This window comes from Chionomys nivalis, chromosome 20 (assembly GCF_950005125.1).
Source record: "Chionomys nivalis chromosome 20, mChiNiv1.1, whole genome shotgun sequence".
NCBI classification, from domain to species: Eukaryota; Metazoa; Chordata; class Mammalia; order Rodentia; family Cricetidae; genus Chionomys; species Chionomys nivalis.
Window position 1 is genome coordinate 7,301,571 of NC_080105.1, and position 21,686 is coordinate 7,323,256.

A 21,686-nucleotide genomic window follows, 5' to 3' on the forward strand; every position below is an offset into this window, starting at 1 on the left:
ATATATACTTCCTGCTCCCATATCCACCCTTTCTTTATCCCAACCATCCCATTCCCCCAAGTTCTCCCCACCCTCCCCTTCTCACTTTTCTCTCCCCATCTCCCATTACCCCCATCCCACTCCACCCCCAAGATCCCAATTTTTGCCCGGCAATCTTGTCTACTTCCCATATCCAGGAGGATAACTATATGTTTTTCTTTGGGTTCACCTTCTTATTTAGTTTCTCTAGGGTCATGAATTATAGGCTCAAGGTCCTTTATTTATGGCTTTATGTGTTTGAATGTTTTGCCTGCATGCATGTGTGTGCACCACACTCATGCCTCTTGGATCTGAGTGAGCTGGAGATATAGATGGTTGTAAACCTTCATGTGGGTACTGGGAATCCAATCCAGGTTTTGCAAGAGCAAGTTCTCCAGCCCCTGTAATATCAAAACAAATTACGTGGCTCAGTGTCACATGGTACACACTCCCATCCCGAAATGAGGAGACAGACATGGAAAGATAGAACTGAACCAAAAACAAAGCCCAGTGTTGAAAATATCCAATTAACTGCTCCAGTCCATTGGCTCATCTGCAAGCCAATGCCATGGTCATCTCCACACCTCCAAGTCTGCCGTGAAGAGTTCACATAGCTTTTCTTGTGGGCCAGATTCACTCCAGGTCTTTCCTCTGCAGATATCATACAATCCTTGCATATCTAACATCTGACCTAAGAAGCTCTCTGGAGCTTTGCTACAAGACTCTATGACTCAATTACTCTTGTATGTTACATACTTACATACCATTATATGGTACTTCTCTTCAATGATCAGAATTTAAGTGGTAGAAATAATGATTCTTTCTCAAAAATTTTGCTTCCTTTTCCTACGACTTCATGCCCTGTTAGCCTAGAAATCTTGGTTCTAAAAGGAAGATATTGTTTATAAGGAGGCAAGAAACATTTCATTGATCTAGAAGCTAATGTTTCCTGCTCTGCCTTTGGGCTCCTGATGCTCTGAAGTTACAGTGCTATCTGGGTTGACTGACATCCAGACTTTTAGTGTATGTTGTTTATAACTTCTTCCAACTGCCCCTTCCACATCCCCCAGGCTCCCCATCAAGTTCCTGTCCCCTTTCTGTTCTGCCATTTTTTTTTTTTTTGGGATTTTCGAGACAGGGTTTCTCCGAGGCTTTTGGTTCCTGTCCTGGAACTAGCTCTTGTAGACCAGGCTGGCCTCGAACTCACAGAGATCTGCCTGCCTCTGCCTCCCGAGTGCTGGGATTAAAGGTGTGCACCGTCACCGCCCATCTCTGTTCTGCCATTTTATTTTCTCTCTGAGTCTAGTTAATGCTGCTTGTTGAAATGCTGACTGATCTTGTTGGCTTGACTATGTGCAGGTGAGTATAGTTGCAGTGGGCTCATGAGCGCAATCTCCACGCCCCCTCCATGCCTTTGACAGCTGTGCTCCTCATCCTCCACCTCTTACTTTCTTTCCTCGCCCTCTTCTATGATGCTTTCCGAGCCTTGTAGGTAGGAGGTTGATCTAGAGGTCCTGTTTAGGGCTAAGCAATCAGTTCATGTATTCTCAGCACTTTGAACAGTTCGAGTCTCTGCATTGACTGCTGACCACTGAATGGGAAAGCTTCTCCTGCAAGGCTGAGAGAAGCACTAATGCATGTATATATGCATAAGTATGTAGAAGGCAGTGTGGTGTTGCTTCTGTTTAGCAAGACAACAGCAGTATGTTCCTGGTAGGAACCAGGTGAGTGGCTTGCAGGCTGTGCAATGTGCTCCAGGCTCCCAGCGCTGTGAGTAGCTACTCATGCTGGAGTAGGCTTTGCTGATGCAGCTGTCTTTGAATCGTTTGAGTCATTTCTGCTTCTGTAAGTGCTCCAATAAAACTCATTGGTTCACCAAGTTGAACTTTGGTGGTGTCCGTACTTTGGTATGTCATGGACTCTCTACATGGGGTGAGTTGTGTCTCTCCTGAAAAAGTTGTACGTGATTTGGTGTTTCTCTTCCTCGGCTCTCATCATCATTTCTTTGTTCTGTTTGTTTTTGTTTCTATATGATGAGGGAGGCTCTTTCAGGCCTTCTGTGTAGTATTGTAATGCCTCCTTTATCTATGTTAGTGCCTCTCTCTCCAACTTGGGAGTTTCCTGTTATGATTTTTTGTGAAAATATTTTGTTTTTAGAATGAAATTATTCCCCCTCTTCTATGCTGTTGCAGAGCAGTTTTCTCTGAATGGAAACATTACATACAGGAGGGAGGGGAAGGGTTCACGGGGTTCTGGAGATAAACACTATGTGTCTGGTGTTGTGGCTGGCTTTGTGTGTCAACTTGATGCAAGCTAGAGTCATCAGAGGAAGGAGAGTCAGCTGAGGAAATGCCTCCTTGAGATCTAGCAGTAAGGCATTTTCTTATTTTAGTGATCAGTGGGGGTGGTGCCATCCCTGGTCTTGTGGTCCTGGGTTCTATAAGAAAGCCGGCTGAGCAAGCCATGGGGAGCAAGTCAGTAAGCAGCTCCCCACCATGGCCTCTGCATCAGTTCCTGCTTCAGGTTCCTGCCTTGTTTGAGTTCCTGTCCTGACAGTGGATGGACAGTGCTATGGAAGTATAAGCCAAATAAACCCTTTCCTCCCCAACTTGCTTTTTGGTGGTGGTGTTTCATCAAAGCAGCAGAAAACCTAATGAAGACTTCTGGGAAAGTGGATATTGGCAAGATTCTCGAAGCACCCTTTCCAAATTTCTAGAGGATGGAGATCGATGCCAGAGGAGGGGAAACCGACCCACCGAATTGCCAGCAGGAGAGACTCTCAGACCATCAAGCTGTTTGCAGCTGCACAGGGAGGCTCTGTGGATGCAGCTTTTGTGAGTCATTTCACGAATTGCTGTTTTGAGTCTTTCTTGTTCTCAATAACCTCCTCACCCACACTACTGTTAATGACCCCAATAAAAGCTCACAAGTTCACTAAGTTGGACTTTGTGCAGTCCTTCTGTCATCTGTGGCTCTCATCTGGTGAGGAGGGTGTGTATTGCCTCTTTACAGGAAGTTTGTCAGTGAACATGTGCCTGTCACCCCTAAATGTGCTATTTTCAGTGTTGTGCCTCTCTGGGAATTCTCACTGGTAGCTACTTGTTATTTTATCTATGTCCTTATTGGATTATTTCAGTTCTTCCACTTTGTTTTCAAGCTCAGGTATTCATTGATCCATTCTATTGATGAGGCTATCCACAGTTTTTTTATTTGACTATTTTTCTTTAATTTCTGAATTTCATATTGATTTTCTCTCTTTGTTGAGTTCCTCTTTCATATTACCCATCACCTTCCTTATTCTGTTCTGTTGTTTGTGTCTTTGAACATATCTGTAATCATTATTTGAGTTCTCATTCTGGTATTTCATTTAGCTTGCTCTCACTAGATGCCATTGCTGTAGGGTTAATGTTTAAATATTTATTTATTTTATATGTAATATGTGTGAGCCAATGTGAGTTTATCTGTAGCACATTTGTATTTTGAGATAGAGTCTCGCTGTATAGACCAGTCTGGCCTTGTTCCCACAGAGATCGGCCTGCCTCTGCGTCTGAATTTGTTGGGGTTAAAGGTGTCTGCCACCATGCTCAGCATTTTTTTTTGAGGTGGGGGCCATGCTGCTGAGACTGGCCTCAAAACCACTATGTAGTGGAGAATGACCTTGAATTTATGACTCTCTGATCTTCATCACTGGTGGGCTTACAGAAAAACACCATCTTAGTTTATGTGGTTTTGAGGCATGAACCCAGGGCTTCCTGCATTCCACACAACTGAGCCACATTCTTAGCTGTTCAATCAGACATTTAAAATATTTATCCTTATTTTATGTATATTGGCGATTTACCTGTATGTTTGTGTACCACATGTGTGCTTGGTGCCTATGGAGGCCAGAAGGCATTGAATTCCTTGGAACTGGAGTTACAGAAGGTTGTGAGCCTTGATGTGAGTGTTTTGTATGGAACCTGGATCCTCTGCTGGAACCAGTGCTCTTAACCGCTGAGCCATGTCTCTAGGCCTCAATTACATACTCTTAATTTTTTTTTTCTGTAGCTTTATATGTGAAGGAGAAGAATACTTGAGAACATTCCAGAAGTTACAAGTTTTCTAATGACTGTTTAAGAAACAATTATTGCTAGACATGCTGACTTAGGGCCTACAACCTCAGAATTTAGGAGGATTAAAAGTTTGAGACTCTTGCGGTCAGCAAGACTCTCATCAGAAATATGGCCCTCCTGAGCTGTCAGAACTGTTTCTTTCAGTGGACTTTTCCTAGGTATCTCAGAGTCACAAATTGGCTAGATACTGTCAACTATTTTCGCTGGCCAGAGTCATTTAGTAGGGCGCACCTACAAGAACACGAGAGCCATGAGCCTATGTTTTCACCAGCTGGCCACCACAACACAGTCAACGTTTTCAAAGCGCACAGCCTAAGAAGACCCTAGAGAAGCTGCTTCTGTCACTCAGCACACGCAGAGCCGTTCTAGCCAATCAGAGCCTCCAGACAATCAGAAGCGGCTGGGAGGCAGGGGGCGGGTTCTTTCCGGCCGCCATGCTAGCTGAGGGTTCTTCACCGAGGCCGAGGGAGGTTGCTGAGGGCGCTGTTGCCCGGAGCACAGAGGACAACGGAGGAGAGCTCGGCAGCTGCGCCATGGTGAGCGCGGGATCGCGATCCCCAGACGGGGAGGAGCGATCTGCTGAGCTGCGGGAGCCTGTGTGCTGGTCCTCCCCGCGCTGGGGGAGCGGGCCGGGGATACGGAGTCCGCCCTGCGACCTGGGCCCTGGCCTGGCCGGCGGCCTGTGTGTGCGCGCGCATCCGCCTTGATCGTCCTCTTCCGCGCCTGCGCTGAGTTGGAGGCCCCTACCTGCGGGTGTTTGTGCTTGCATGCGGTGGGGTGATGTCACCACCTTTGCACAAGTCCACCTTTTGGTGCTGCGCTGGAAGACAGCTTGCTAGACTGAGGTTCTTTGTGGTGTCTTCTAGAAGTTCTGAATTTTGCATTCCACATGTAGATATAGGATCCATTTCAGGCTAATTTTGCAACATCTGTAAAGTCTTTATCCAGTGAGTTTATTTGCAAATGTGTTCAGAAGCAGCTTTGGAAAAGACTTCTCATTAATTTTTTTGTTTGTTCTTCTGCCAAACATCCTTTGTCTATATTTTTGTCTTTATTTCTATTTATGTGTTTGTTAATATTTTTCCTCAAATGGTACATTGTCTTTAGTACTGATGTCTGATGGGAAGTGTTACAGTCAGGAAGCATTGCAGTTGGTTCCTCTGTATTGTGTTCATCATTTCTTTCTTTCATTTCTGCACATAATTTTTAATTTGTTTCCTATTATGACAAATATGTTTTAGGATTTTTATTAGAAGTATGTTGAGCTTCTAGTTTAAACTGGTACCTGACATCTCATTATTGAGACTTCCTGTCATGAATGTGCTATGTTAGAAATACGGATGAACACACTTGTGTCTTCCAAAAGTGTCAGAATTTTTTATACATTTTTTATTGATATTTATTGAGCTCTACATTTATCTCTGCTCCCCTCCCTGCCTCTCTTCTCCCCTCTTCAACCCTCCCTGAAGGTCCCCATGCTCCCAGTTTACTCAGGAGATTGTGTATTTTTCTACATTATACTTCGCATGTAGATTATATCTGTGTATGTCTCTCTTAGTGTCCTCATTGTTGTCTAGGTTCTCTGGGATTGTGGTTTTTAGGCAGGCTTTCTTTGCTTTATGTTTAAAAACCACCTATGAGTGAGTACATGTGATAATTGTCTTTCTGTATTTGGATTACCTCACTCAAAATAATGTTTTCTAGCTCCATCCATTTTCCTGCAAAATTCAAGCTGCCATTTTTTTTTTTTTTTTTTGCTGTGTAGTACTCCATTGTGTAAATGTACCACATTTTTCTTATCCATTCTTTGGTTAAGGGGCATTTAGGTTGTTTCCAGGTTCTGGCTATGACAAACAAACCTGCTATGAACATAGTTGAGCACATGTCCCTGTGGCATGATTGAGCATCCTTATCCAAAAGGTATATACCCAAAGGAAGGTTGTTTCCTAATTTTCTGAGAAATCGCCGTATCCAAAGGGACTGTACCAATTTGCACTTCCACCAGCAATGCAGGAGTTTTCCCTTTACCCAACACCCTTTCCAGCATAAGTTGTCATTCTGCCATTCTTACAGATGAAATCTGAGTTGTTTTGATTTGCATTTTTCTGATGACTAAGGATGTTGAACATTTCCTTAAGTGTGTTTCAGCCATTTTAGATTCCTGTGTTGAGAGTTCTCTGTTTAGGTCTGTACTCCATTTTTTTTTTTTGATTATGTGATCTTTTGGTGTCCAATTTCTTGAGTTCTTTGTATGTTTTAGAGATGAGATCTCTGTCTGATGTGGGGTTAGTGAAGATCTTTTCCCATTCTGTAGGCTGTCGTTTTGTCTTGTTGACCGTGTCCTTTGCTTTACAGAAGCTTTTCAGTTTCAGGAGGTCCCATTTAGTAATTGTTTCTCTCAGTGTCTGTGCTGCTGGGGTTATATTTAGGAAGTGGTCTCCTGTGCCAGTGCGTTCAAGTGTACTTCCCACTTTCTCGTCTATAAGGTTCATTGTGGCTGGCTTTATGTTGAGGTCTTTGATCCATTTGGACTTAAGTTTTGTTCATGGTGATAGGTATGGGTCTGTTTTCATTCTTTTACATGTTGATATCCAGTTATGCCAGCACCACTTGTTAAATATGCTTTCTTTTTTCCATTTGATATTTTTTGCTTCTTTATCAAAGATCAGGTGTTTGAAGATGTATGGATTGATATCCGTGTCTTCTATTTGGTTCCATTGGTCCTCCTGTCTGTTCTCATGCCAATACCAGGCTGTTTTCAGTACTGTAGCTCTATATTAGAGTTTGAAGTCAGGGATTGTGATGCCTCCAGAAGTTCTTTTATTGCCCAGGATTGTTTTGGCTATCCTGGGTTTTTTGTTTTTCAATATGAAGTTGAGTACCGCTCTTTTGAGGTCTGTGAAGAATTTTGCTGAGATTTTGATGAGCATTGCGTTGAATCTGTAGATTGTTTTTGGTAAGATTGACATTTTTACTATGTTAATTCTGCCTACCCAAGAGCATGGGAGATATTTCCTCTTTCTGGTGTCTTCTTCAATTTCTTCAAAGATTTAAAGTTCTTGTCATACAAGTCTCCCACTTGTTTGGTTAGAGTTACTCCGAGATATTTAATGCTATTTGTGGCTATTGTGAAGGGTGTTGATTCTCTGATTTCTTCCCCAGCCCATTTATCATCTGTGTACAGGAGGGTTACTGATTTTATTTTTGAGTTAATCTTGTATCCTGCTACATTGCTGAAAGTGTTTATGAGTTGTAGAAGTTCCTTGGAAGTATTTTTGGGATTGCTTATGTAAACTATCATATCATCAGCAAACAGTGAGAGTTTGACTTCTTCTTTTCCAATTTGTATCCCCTTGATCTCCTTTTGTTGTCTTATTGCTGTAGCTAGGACCTCAAGAACTATATTGAATAGATATGGAGAGAGTGACAACCTTGCCTTATTCCTGATTTCAGTGGCATTTCTGGGAATTTCTTTCCATTTAGTTTGATGTTGGCTGTTGGCTTGCTGTATATTGCCTTTATTATGTTTAGGTATGTTCCTTGTATCCATGCTCTCTCCAAGACCTTTATGAAGGGATGTTGTGTTTTGTCGAAGGCTTTTTTGGCATCTAATGAGATGATCATGTGGTTTTTATTTTTCAACTTGTTTATATGGTGGATTACGTTGACAGATTTTCGTATGTTGAACCATCCCTGCTTTTGTGTGATGAAGCCGACTTGATCATGGTGGATGATGGTTGGACTCTATTTGCCAGTTTTATTTATTATTTTTGCATCAATATTCATGAGTGCGATTGGTCTGTAATTCTCTTTCTTAGTAATGTCTTTCTGTGGTTTGTGTATCAGGGTAATTGTAGCCTCAAGAGTTTGGCAATGCTCCCTCTGTTTCTATTTATTGTGTGGAATAATTTGAGGAGTATTGGTATTAGTTCTTCTTTAAAGTCTTGTAGAATTCTGAGCTTAAACCATCTGGTCCTGGGCTTTTTTTGGTTGGGAGACTTTTGATGACAGTTTCTATTTCTTCAGCAGTTATAGGTCTGTTTAATTTGCTTATCTGGTCTGTATTTAATTTTGGTAAATCATATTGATCCAGAAAGTTGTCCATTTCCTTTAAGTTTTCCAATTTTTGTAGAGTATAGGTTTTCAAAATATGACCTGATGATTCTCTGTGTTTCCTCCGTGTCTGTTGTTATGTCCCCCTTTTCATTTCTGATTTTGTTAATTTGGATATTCTCTCTCTGCCTTTTGGTTAGTTTGGATAAAGGTTTTTCTGTTTTGTTGATTTTCTCGAAGAACCAACTCTTTGTCTCATCCATTCTTTTTTTATTATTTTCTTTGTTTCTATTTTGTTGATTTCGACTCTCAATTTCATTATTTCCTGCTGTCTAGTTCTCTTTGGTGAGTTTGCTTCTTTTTGTTCTAAAGTTTTCAAATGTTCTGTTAATTCACCAGTGTGGGATTTTTCCAGCTTCTTTATGTAGGCATTTAGTGCTATGAAGTTTCCTCTTAACACTACTTTCATTGTGTCCCATAAATTTGGGTATGTTGTGTGGTCATTTTCATTGATCTTTAGGAATTTTTTTTTTTTTTGGATTTTTCGAGACAGGGTTTCTCCGTAGTTTTTTGGTGCCTGTCCTGGAACTAGCTCTTGTAGACAAGGCTGGCCTCGAATTTACAGAGATCCGCCTGCCTCTGCCTCCCGAGTGCTGGGATTAAAGGCGTGCACCACCACCGCCTGGCTTGACTTCTAGTTTTAAAGCATGGTGATCTGATAAGGTACATTGGGTTATTCCAATTTTTTTTGTATTTGTTGAGGTTTGTTTTGTTACCGAGTATGTGGTCAGTTTTTGAGAAGGTTCCATGAGGTGCTGAGAAGAAGGTATCTTTTCTGTTTGGATGGAATATTCTGTAGATGTCTGTTAGGTCCATTTGAGTCATAACGTCTGTTAGTTCTCTTATTTCTCTGTTCATTTTTTTGTCTGATTGACCTGTCCAGTGGTGAGAGGGAAGTGTTGAAGTCTCCCACTATTAGTGTGTGGGGTTTAATATGTGATTTAAGCTTTAGAAGTGTTTCTTTGACATGTGAGGGTGCCCTTGTATTTGTGGCATAGGTGTTCAGTATTGAAATTTCCTCTTGATGGATTTTTCCTGTGACTAATATGAGATGGCCTTCTTTGTCTCTTTTGACTGATTTTAGCTTGAAGTCTATTTTGTTAGATATTAGGATAGCTACACCCGCTTGTTTCTTAGGTCCATTTGATTGATATATTTTTTCCAACCCTTTACTCTGAGATGTCTGTCTCTGAGGTTGAGATGAGTGTCTTGTATGCAGAAGAGGGTTGGATTCTGTTTTCATATCCAATCTGTTAGCCTGTGCCTTTTTATAGTGAGTTGAATCCATTTACATTAAGGAATATTAATGACCTGTTAATTTAGTTTTCATCATTGATGATATTAATTTGTGCATTTTTTTCTTCTTTGGGATTTGCTGTTATGAGATCATCAATTGTCTGTGTTTTTGTTGGTGTAGCCATCTTCCCTGGGTTGGAGTTTTCCTTCTAGTATTTTGTGTAGGGCTGGGTTTGTGGCTAGGTATTGGTGAAATCTAGATTTGTCATAGAATATCTTGTTTTGTCCTTAAGATATGGTGATTGACAGTTTTGCTGGGTGTAGTAGTCTGGGCTGGCATCTGTGGTCTATTAATGTCTGCACAATGCTTGACCATGACCTTCTGGCTTTTGTCGTCTCCAATGAGAAGTCAGGTGTAATTCTGATAGGTCTACTTTTATATGTTACTTGTCCTTTTTCCTTTGCAACTCTTAATATTCTTTCTTTACTCTGTATGTTTAGTGTTTTGATTATTATATGGCAAGAGGACTTCTTTTTTGGATCCAGTCTATTTGATGTTCTGTAAGCTTCTTGTATCTTCATAGGCATGTCTTTCTTTAGGTAGGGAAAGCTGTCTTCTATGATTTTGTTAAATAAATTTTCTGTGCCTTTGAGTTGAACTTCTCCTTCTTCTATACCTATTATTCTAAGATTTGGCCTTTTCATGGTATCCCATATTTCATGGATATTTTGGGTTAAGCTTTTGTTAGATTTAATGTTTTCTGTATCTGATGAGTCTATTTCCTCTATTGTATCTTCAGCGCTTGAGATTTTCTCTTCCATTTCTTATATTCTGCTCTTCATGCTTGCCTTTTTGGTTCCTGATCTTTTTCTCATGATTTGTTTCTGTAATTCCTTCAGTTTGTGTTTTCTTTATTGTTTCTATTTCAGTTTTCAAGTCCTGGATAGTTTCTTTTATATGTTTGATTTCTTTCTTTCTTTCTTTTTTTTTCTTTTTTTTTTTTTTTTTGGTTTTTTTAAGTGATTTGCTGATATCTTCCAATTTTTTGTTTTTTTCTCTATTTCTTTAAGGGAATTTCTTATTTCATCTTTAAGAATTTCAAACATTCTCTTGAGGTTATTTTTTAGATCATTTTCTTCTGGTTCATCCATATTTGGTTGTTCAGGTCTTGCTGTTGTAGGATCTTTAGGTTTTACTGGTATTGTGTTGCTCTTTGTGGTGTAGAGTGTGATCTTACCTTTTCTACTCATCTTTTCCTCTAATAGGTATGGTCTGGACTGTCTGAGATTCTGTTGAATAATCTTCTAGGTGCCAGTGAATCCAAAGCTCAGATGGCTGTTCCTCGTGGTACAGTCAGTGCCACAGTTCTAGTTACCTGTTTCTGGAGATAGGTCAGCGGTCCTGTGCTTTGCTCTGTTCCGTTGGAGTTTGCTGTCTCAGACCTACTTTGGCCTAGGCTGCTGGCTTTGATCTGTTTCTGTAAATCCTGGTCTGGATCTCCTCCTGCAGAAGTCCCTGGCTTGGATTTGGACCTGTTCTGGTGGAGATCGCTGACTCTGGATGTGGTCCCTGGCTCAGTCCTGATTTGCCTGAGTCCTGGACTGGGTTTGCTCCTGGCTTCTGTTCCTGGTGGAGCTTGTTTTCTCTCTCAGAATGTTTTTGAATAACAATAAATTCAAAAGGTACTATGGTTTTGAAGATAGTAATTTGTTAGATAATTCCACGTACCTTGGCAATTGGGTCAAGGTTAATGCAGGTTTGTTCCATTATTAATTACTAATATTCCCATATCACACAACACAGTATAACTAGCATATATATGCATATTATATATATAATGGATACAAGTAAAAGAAAAGTCACAAAAGTGGACTGAGGAAATGCAGACAGAGCCTGCGTTGGTATGATAAGGAACTCAAAACTAGTATGCCGCAGGGAATGTAGGGTGCCTTTGATGAAGCCACAAGGAGGACTCAGTTTTCTCAGCTATGTTATAGAGTTGTAGTTGTGAGATAAAAGCCAGAAGTAGACTTTGAGAACAGGCAACTCTGGGTTCAGGTCTAGGTCTAGACAGGGAGAAGGTCTGGAGGGACAGGTAGTGTAATAGGTTGGGCTGTCAAGAGGTTGGACTTAGTTGATTTGAAACCTCAGGGACAGGAAGGAGTTCCTTGTCTGTCCTTCCTTCACATACATGCCAGATATGAGGTGATAAGTTGGTTGGTTGGTTTGGGGCCAGGGGCCAGGAGAGGGAGTTATATCGTTTCCTGGCCTGGTTTCCCTGATGACATTTTGGTGCTCTCGTGGGCCCCTCTAGTGTCAACACTCTGATAAACTTACAGAGAGGCTCCCTTTCTGTTCCCAGGAATAAGCCATGTATCAGTCTGCACTATTTGGGTGAACAGATAGTATTTTTGTGGATCTACTGAGGGGCTGCAGTCTTTCTCTTTCCTTAAAATTGAGTCTCAGGGCAAGGCATTGCCTAGAAAGCTACTTTTTACAATATGGAGTAGCTTAGAACAGGGTACAGCCTGATCTCAATACTGAACATATCCCGTACTAGCACTCCTCTATTAAGTTGATTGCTTTCATTAGTCATTTGTAGTTTGGGGCTGGAAAGATGGCTTAATGGTTAAGAGCACTGGCTGCCCTCTCCAAGGACCAGAGTACAATTCCTAGCACCTACATGGTGGCTCACAACCACTTGTAACTCCAGTTTGTCTTCTGACCTTCTTGGGCACTGTATGAACATGTTGCAAAGAAATCCCTGTACGAGCTGGGTGGTGGTGGTGGTGTACACCTTTAATCTCAGCACTCAGGAGGCAGAGGCAGGAGGATCTCTGAGTTTGAGATCAGCCAGAACTACACAGAAAAACCCTGTCTCGAACCCCTCCCCCTAAAAACCATGAAGTCATAACATCCTAACACAAAATATAAATAAAATCCTAAAAGCAGAATTAAAAAAAAATGCTTAAAAAAATGGCCTATTTTGTGTTGAGCACTTAACCATTACTTATTCTTGGTGCTTTGAACGCCCATGTATCCTGTGTTCACTGATACTCATTGCAAAGGGAGGAGTAACATTTCATTTGTTTATGGGCAAGAAAATAAATATTTAGAAAGTAACCTGGCCCCAAGATAGTTGGGAGGTTGATCTCTGAGTTCAAGGCCAGCCTCGTCTACAGAGCTAGTTCCAAGACAGCCAGTGCTTCACAGAGAAACTCTGTCTTGAAAAACCATAATTGAAACAACCCCACCCCCAAACAAACACACAAAAAGCAAAACAACAACAACAACAACAACAACAAAACCCAAAACAAAACAACAACAAAACAGAACTAAACACTTCTAAACCTGTGATAGGAAACTTTTATCATGTGGTTTTGGTGATTGTGGATCTCAGCCATAGGAGCCCCACTCAGGTCGGACATCCCTTCTAAACCCAAGGGCTTCAGCAGAACTTGCATCAGTCTGTGTGCTAGGATTTGGTCAGTAGTGTGATAGGGAGAAAATGCAGGTTGCTGCTGATTTTCCTTGAGACACATTTAGTCACAAGTAAGACTAGTCTGAGAGGAGACTGTGGGTGGAGACAGACAGACCCAGAGATTAGGAGGGTGGAGTGTGAGGGGACATACTTGGTAGGAACACAAGTCCCGAATATTGCTGGTTGTTTGTATGATGGCTAATGGTTGACCTGATTGGCTCTGGAATCAACTAAGAGACCTATCTCTGCGCAGGACTGCCAGGAAACTTCAGGAAGTCCTAACTGAGCCGAGAAGACCCTGTTGTATACAGAGAAGTCCAAAGAAGAAGCAGTGTTGCTGTCCTGCCTGCCTTCACTTCTTGCTAGTGAGTGCATCTGTCCCTTTGCCGCTGCTGCTGCTGCTGCTGCTGCTGCTGCTGCTGCCGCCACTGCCACCATCCTTCATTGACATTGGAACCCAGCTTTTTGTACTTTCCGGTGTGGGCTGAAGACCAGAAGCTGTCCAGGTGTGCTCTGGGCCTGAGGCGCCAGATTGAAGCTCTTGAGGCTTCTAGTCTTTGTGGATGGAGCCTCTCTGTCATGGAGACTGCCATTATTGGACTCTTCAGGCCGGATCAGGTAAGCTGTCAATTAGATAAGGTAATCTAATAAATTCTCCTTGTTATTTTAGTTCTGTCCTCAAGAGAACCCTGATTGGGTCAGATAGCTAACTGTGGCCTCTTGTTTTTCCTAATGTGTATTCTAAGCATTATTTTAAATCACCACTGTCTATTTAATTTAATACATGTGTACACACACACACGCACACACACACACACACACACTTTGGTTTTTGCTTTTTGAGACAGAGTTTATCTGTGTATCAGCCTTGCCTGCCATGGAACTGGCTGTCTGGGCTGGCTTCAGACTCACAGAGATCTCTTTGCCTTTGCCTTTCTGAATTAAAGACATGTGCCAACACCACTTAGTTTAATTTGTATATATTTTTAAATTTTTAAAAATTATTTTTTAATTTCATGTGCATTGGTGTTTTGCCTGCATTTATGTCTTTGTGAGCAGCTATGTCATGGTACAGGATTTTGTGAAATTCTGCCTGCACATGGGAAATTTGGGTCTCCTCTTGGGGTTCTTTGTCTTGTTACTAAAAAGAATTTAAGGCTGAAGAGATGACTTGGACGTTAACAGCAGTTACTGTTCTTGCAGAGGACCCAGGTTCAATTTCCATCACCTATGTGGTAGGTCCCAACTGTTCTAACTCTAGTTTGAAGGGGACCAATGTCCTCTTCTGGCCTCTGTGGGTACTGAATCCACATGGTACATATACATACAGTTGCACATGTACACACATAAAGTACTTAAAAAAAGAATTTAAGAACTGTTTTAAAAGGAAGTGTAAGGACAGTTTTGACTTGAAAGCAAGCCCCCAGTACTGGCAGCTGCCAGTAAGGGGAGATGGATAAGGGAAGAGAAAGCAATGCTTCATGAATTAAATTGGCATAGTGCTCAGTCCCGTGGCAGAGAAGCCCAAAGTACCAGAGAAATCACATTCAGGCACCAGCTAGCATCCTAAAGAGGAGGGCAAAAGAGAAAAAAAAGGTAAGCTACCTAGGAGATCACATGGCAGCTGTTAGCTCCAGAGGAAGCCTTGTCCTGTTTTCAACTATTAAATATTGACTTAATTTCTTTTCTACATGTGCATGTACATAGTTATACTATTTAATCTCTTTTCTTGATAGAGTCTTCACATAGTTTGGCCCTTTCCTCTAAGGTACTCCGTTCATAGTCCAGTAGTTTTCTCTGTGTATTCCTTTATGACTGTTTTGGTTAGATAGATTGCTCATTTCAAAGAATTTGTTAATTTCATATAAGTTACTAAACTTGTGGCTATGGGGCATTTTTTAAAGTGATTTTCATCATTTGAGTGTGGCACTGCCCTTCTAGGTACAGTGTACGACACTTGATTCCTAGTGGGTGGCGCTATTTAGATGGTGTAGTTACTGATAATTTTTAGAGATGACTTACATCAAATACGTTTTTTCCTATTCCAGTTGTCAGAATTGTATTTTTCTGTATTCTTTCTGCATTTTTTGGTTGTTAAAAGTGAGCATTGCTGGGCGTGATGTTGCACGTTTAATTCCAGTACTTGGGGTATTGAGGCAGGTTGATTTTTATGAGTTTGAGACCAGCCTGGTCTACATAGCAAGTTCCAGGCCAGCAAGCAAGGCTACATCTGAGACCCTGTCTCAAAACCAAAACGAGTGACATTTGTGTTGCTGTTTTCTTTAACTTGTTTGACTCTTTGGAGGGCCTGCCACCCAGCTCTCAAACAATCACAGACGGAGGCTTACTCTTTCTTATGAATGCCTGACCTTAGCTTGGCTTATTGCTAGCCAGCTTTTCCTAAATTATCTATCTTTTGATTCTGGGCTCTTACCTTTCTCTGTTTTGTATATCTTTTCTTTCCTTCTTACTACTTGTCTGACTGTGTAGGTAGGTGGCTGACTGGCTGACCCCTTCTTTTCTCGCTCCTTGATCCCTCCTGCCAGATTTCTCCTCCTATGTATCCTCTCTGCCTGCCAGTCCCATCTATCCTTTCTCCTGCCTTGCTATTGGCTATTCAGCTCTTTATTAGACCAGTCAGGTGTTTTAGACAGCCAAAGTAGCATAACTTCACAGTGTTAGACAAATGTAACATAAAAGAATGCGACATGACTTTGCATTATTAAACAAGTATTCCACAGCATAAGCAAATGTAATACATCTTAAAATAATATTCCACAATACCTTTGGGCAGTGATATGGCTCAGCAGGTCAGTGCAACTGCCACTAAACATGTTAACCTGAGTTCAGTCCCTGGGACACACATGGTAGAAGGAGCAAACTGACTCCCACACTCATAGTGATGTGTGTGCCCATGCAAATAAATACACACACACTAAATAGCTGTCTTAAAGAATGTCCATGGTTATGTAGTACTTTAGGAAATCAGTCTCTCTTTTCCAGGGTTTGCTCTTTGTGTTTGTTGTAGGGTAGAGTTTGCCATATGCTTCAGGACATGTCCAGAGGACTTGGTCCAGAGATTCTGTTACTTGTACGAATTCTCTGCACTTCATGTGCTTTCCTTTTTTTTTCTTAACCTTGTTTTCAGAAATTTCTTTGAGTGTCAGGAATATGGAGGAAGAAGCTTAAACTCTGAGCCTGAATCCCAAGGACAAACAGCCTCCTGAGCCCTAATTTAATGTCGCTGTATCAGTTGACAAGAAGTGGAGATAAACTGGAGAAAGGGAAGGGGTGGGGAGCAGCTCATCTCTTGAGTGCACTAATGAGGAGAGTGATCTGTCTGCCGTTCCTGAACATCATTCGGTGTTTTGCTAGAACTCGTGCGCCATGGAATGAGTGTGTGAAGACCACAGTTATGCTGTCATGCTGTCAGATGTGGACAGATGTCGTTCTCACCCGCTCTTTTATATACAAATATGGAATGTTTTAGGACCTGGTGAGCTTTGAGGATCTGGCTGTGAACTTCACCCAGGAAGAGTGGGATTTGCTGGATCCTTCCCAGAAGAGTCTCTATGGAGATGTGATGCTGGAGACCTGCAGGAACTTCACTGCCATCGGTGAGGATAACATCTTACCTTCACTTTGTAAACTAGAGAGCAAGTGTTTCTGGTTGTTGATGGTCACTGTGATTCGGATGTGGAGAGGGAAGAATGTGGTGAAGAATTAGGTGTAGTGACAATGTACATCCTAGTAATTCATCATACATTACTGTGCCAATATTTTAGGATACGAATGGGAAGACCAGAAAATTGAAGAACATAATGAAGATCCTGAAATAAATCTAAGGTAATCTGCATGCACAAGTACAAGCAAATGTTCCTGGAAGAAATTTTGTGTGCTGTAAAGATTTTGTTTTTAAGAATTATTTTTTGTATTTATTTATTTGTGTTTTGGTTTTTTGATATAGGGTTTCTCTGTATAGCCCTGGCTGTGCTGGAGCTTACTTTGTAGCCTGTGCTGGCCTTGAACTCACAGAGATCCAGCTGCTTCTCCCTCCTGAGTAATTAAAGGCATGTACCACCACTGCCTGGCAAGACTTATTTATTTTTATTTTATGTATAAGGGTGTTTTGTTTGTTTATGTCTGTGTACTACATGCATGCTGTGCCCTTGGAAGCCAGAAGAGGGCCTCCGATCCTTTGGAATTGGATTGTTACCCCCCCATGTTGGTGCTGGGAACTGAATCAGGGTTCTCTAGAAGAACACCCAGTTCTCTTAACCACTGAGCCTTTTCTTCTGCTGCTGTGCCATGAAAATTTAACAAGTTAACAAAACAGATAAGCCTGACTTTAAATTAATTTGTCAGTAGAAAATTTTCACCCAAAATATTTTTTTGTGTAGTCTTTCATCTAGAACCAGTTCTGGGACCCTGCGTTAACGAATGCTACCATTTTGATCCTAGGCCTGTGGGAATCGTATTGTAGGCCAGCAGTTCATTTATTTTTAGACCCTTCATGTGAAGGCACATTTTGCTTGTAGCAGGTTGTCCAAGCAAGATGATTTAATAAGCAAGCAGTGATAAATCAACTGTGACTAATGTGCTTGCCATTTCTCACACTAGTTACATTTACAGGTACTCTGTGATACTGAAGAAAGTGGTCAGGGTGGGACAACCTTATCCATATACCAGTCTCAATATGAGCAGCAATGTGGGTGGAGAAATTTTCACATGTTATTTATCTTTTATTAGGCACGTCATATCTCACTCTGAATATACACAGTATGAACATGAAGACTATGAACAGAAGCCACAGGACTCCAATTTTCTTACAAGTATTGAAGGATACACGGAAACTCAGACTTCGAGTGGGCCTTCTGAGTGTGAGGTGTGTTTAAAATCCTATGGACTGTATCACCTAACTTATAATGGACATCACAACTATGACTACAAGGAGTGTGAAGGAAGTCAGACTGTTCGGAAATGTTATGAATGTAACCAGTGTGGTAAAACCTTGAGTTCTTTCAATTCTCTTCAAAGACATCAGAAAATTCATATTGAAGAAAGACCATATAAGTGTCAGCAGTGTAGCAAGGCCTTTAGATGTCTCAATGCCCTTCAGTCACATGAAAGAATTCACACTGGAGAAAAACCTTACGAATGTAAACACTGTGGTACAGCCTTTAGCAGACTTACTCACCTGCGATTACATGAAAAAGTTCACACTGGAGAAAAACACTATGAATGTAAACAGTGTGATATAGTTTTCAAGTCTCAGAGTTCCTATCATAGACATAAAATAATGCATGGAGAAACATTTTATAATTGTAAAGAGTGTGGTAAATCTTTCATTTACCCCTCTTTACTTCAAATGCATGAAAGAACGCACACAGGTGAAAAGCCCTTTGAGTGTAAGCTGTGTGGGAAAGCTTTTAGATATCATTCTTCCATACGGTTACACGAAAGAACGCATACGGGAGAAAAACCTTATGAATGTAAACATTGTGGTAAAGCATTTACACGTCAAAGTTACCTTCAGTTCCATGAAAGAAGCCACACTGGAGAGAAACCTTATCAATGTAAAGAATGTGGTAAAGCTTTTAGGCATCACTCTTACCTCCGATTACATGAAAGAAGACATACTGGAGAGAAACCGTATGAGTGCGTGCAGTGTGGCAGATCCTTCAGCCGGCAGAGTTCCTTTAAGAGGCATCAGTCCGTCCATGCTGTGGAAAACCCCTATAAATGTCAACAATACCTAATTCCTTTATCCCTGTTTCCTTCAAATGAATGAAAGAACTTAAACCAGCACTAAGCCTTCTGCATGTGAACAATGTGATAAGATGCTTATCCTAATTCACATAAAAGACATGTAAGAACCCAAAATAGTGATGAGCTCTTAAAAAATGTAGTATAGCCTTTGGGATCACAGGACTATAGTGCCCATGATAGTGTACCCTACGGGGTCACAGGGACTCTAGAGCTCACCATAGTGTACCCTACGGGGTCACAGGAACTCTAGAGCTCACCATAGTGTAGCCCTCAGGGTTACAGAGGCTATAGAGCCCACCATAGTGTACCCTACAGGGTCACAGGGACTATAGAGCCCACCATAGTGTACCCTACAGGGTCACAGGGACTATAGAGCCCACCGTAGTGTATCCTACAGGGTCACAGGGACTATAGACTCCACCATAGTGTATCCTACAGGGTCACAGGGACTATAGAGCCCACCATAATGTATCCTACAGGGTCACAGGGACTATAGACTCCACCATAGTGTACCCTACAGGGTCACAGGGACTATAGAGCCCACCATAGTGTACCCTACAGGGTCACAGGGACTATAGACTCCACCATAGTGTACCCTGCAGGGTCACAGGGACTATAGTGCCCACCATAGTGTATCCTACAGGGTCACATGGACTATAGAGCCCACCATAGTGTATCCTACAGGGTCACAGGGACTATAGAGCCCACCATAGTGTACCCTGCAGGGTCACAGGGACTATAGAGCCCACCATAGTGTACCCTACAGGGTCACAGGGACTATAGACTCCACCGTAGTGTACCCTACAGGGTCACAGGGACTATAGAGCCCACCGTAGTGTACCCTACAGGATCACAGGGACTATAGAGCCCACCGTAGTGTACCCTACAGGATCACAGGGACTATAGAGCCCACCATAGTGTACCCTACAGGCCCCACCACCTGGAAGCAGTTACCAAAGATGACAGCTTCAGCCTCCCGTAACAGTTTGATACTCTCCAGATGATGTGTCTCAGGGAGGAGTAGTGCAGGAAGAAGGCCACAAAGGAATGACTGTGAAGCACAGTGACTCAGCTCCAGAGCCTAACAACCAAGAAATGCCAGCACTTGGACTTTGGGGACCATCTTGAGGTTTCAGAAACTCTTCCAGAAAATATAGGAAGTCATTCCCTATCATTACTAGAAGGTAGGTCTGCCCTATAATAAACTCTGCATTTTTAATGAAGAGTTCTTAAGCAGCCTGCTTGAGTCCACTCCTGTCCTGTGGATGTATTCTGTGCTGTCGTTCTCAAGTTCAATAAATCTCAATGTTACTTCTGTGTGTCTTTCTCACTTCTTCTGAAATAACCTGTGTATCACATCCGGGACACCTCCCCACCCCCTGGCAGAACAGAAGTGTGTTTGTAGTTAGTTTGAGGACTTTTAAACATATTCATCATTTACTATTTGAGAATTTCATACATGCATACAATGTGTTTTGATTAAATCCTATCTCCACTCTTATCATCTCTTATATCTCCCACATGCCCCTCCCCCTTTTCTGTTTTAACCCTGGCCTAGGACTCACTGTGTAGGAAGTTTGACTTTGGATTTAACAGAGATCCACTGTTAAAGGTTTTGTGCTACCAGAGTCTTTTTTTTACACTGAGTCCAAATAATGCTGTGTTTGTGAAGACGGGTGCTAAAAAGAAATCCCACACTAGCTCAGAACTGAGTATAATAGAGGGTTATTTATTTAGGGGTAGACTCACAGATCACAGTCCTCTGCTCGAACAGGGAACAGGAACTGAATCCTGCAGCTGGAAGAGAGCGAACGTGCTTCACATCAGCATTTATAGTATAAGAGGCCACGCCCAAGGGAGTGGGGAACCTAAAGGCTACTGGCGGTAGGATTTCCTACAGCATGTTTGTGCCTGTTTCTTCCTGGACCATGTTACCCAACCCAAAGTAAGAAATACATCCTTATTCCTATACCTTGCTACCAGTACTGGCGTTTCTACTCTTCCCAGAAGGAGTTAATTCCATGTGGTCTAAAGAAATTGCAAAAATATTTCCTAAAGAAAATGCCTGGTAAGACAGTGCTGATACAGACTCAAGCCTCACCAACATCCCAGAGGTAAGGTACACATTGTGATTCATGTAGTCTTGAAGGCTTGGGTTTTTTGATTCATACAAAGAGATGTGTTTTGAACGTGTATGGATATGAATATTGGTGTGTTATAATGTTGGGAAAAACATAAGCTAGATCAGAATGAGTTAATGTGGAATCCCGGGCTCAGTGCTGCAGATTATATACTCAGAAGGTCTAGGCGAATGGGCTGGAGGGGGTTCAGTGGCTAGGAGCACTTGCTGTTCTTTCAGAGAACCTGGGTTCAGTTCCCAGTCCCCAAGTGGCAGCTTACAACTGCCTCCAGTTCAAGGGGCTCTAATGCCATCTTCTGTTCTCAGTGTGCTCCTCTGTACATGTGGAGCATACACATACATGTAGGCAAACACACAGGAAAATTTCTTTTAAAGTACAGTTTATTTGATTTGGGGGGCTGAATTCTCGGTCAAAAGATTTCCTTCTGTGAATGAAGCATTAATGCCTGATACATAAAAATAAGTATTGAAGAAATTCACAGACTCAGAAAATTGAAATGACTTACCATGTAAGGTCTATTTTCAGTGTTCAGGTTGAGACTAGTGCCTTTCATAGTGCAAGGGACAAACGACAGGAGTGTCAGGCCCTTGCTGCGTGGAGTGGAGGGACCAGCTTTTCTGTGCTGTTACCGCATAGCACTCGTTCTGGGATAACTTTGGGTTTGTGCTGTTTTCGGAAGCACCTCAACTTGATTGCTTCCCCTCCTTGGACTACATATTCCACCAGGAATAGGATTTCCTTCATCTGCCTCACTGTATGTGACCCAGGTCCTTGGGGATCTTTTTGGCTTGCATCTTTCTAGAAGCTGGAGTACT

General features: G+C 41.8%; 1 protein-coding gene across 1 annotated transcript; it reads left to right on the plus strand.

Moving 5' to 3' along the window:
• Positions 1–4,543: 4,543 nt before the first annotated feature.
• LOC130862522 (zinc finger protein 709-like) lies at positions 4,544–20,028 on the plus strand. Its single transcript, XM_057752133.1, has 5 exons — positions 4,544–4,666; positions 13,215–13,579; positions 16,452–16,578; positions 16,747–16,807; positions 17,711–20,028. The coding sequence occupies exons 2-5, from the start codon at positions 13,541–13,543 to the stop codon at positions 18,750–18,752; spliced, it is 1,269 nt and encodes a 422-aa protein (XP_057608116.1). The 5' UTR covers positions 4,544–4,666; positions 13,215–13,540; the 3' UTR covers positions 18,753–20,028.
• The last annotated feature ends 1,658 nt before the right edge of the window (positions 20,029–21,686 follow it).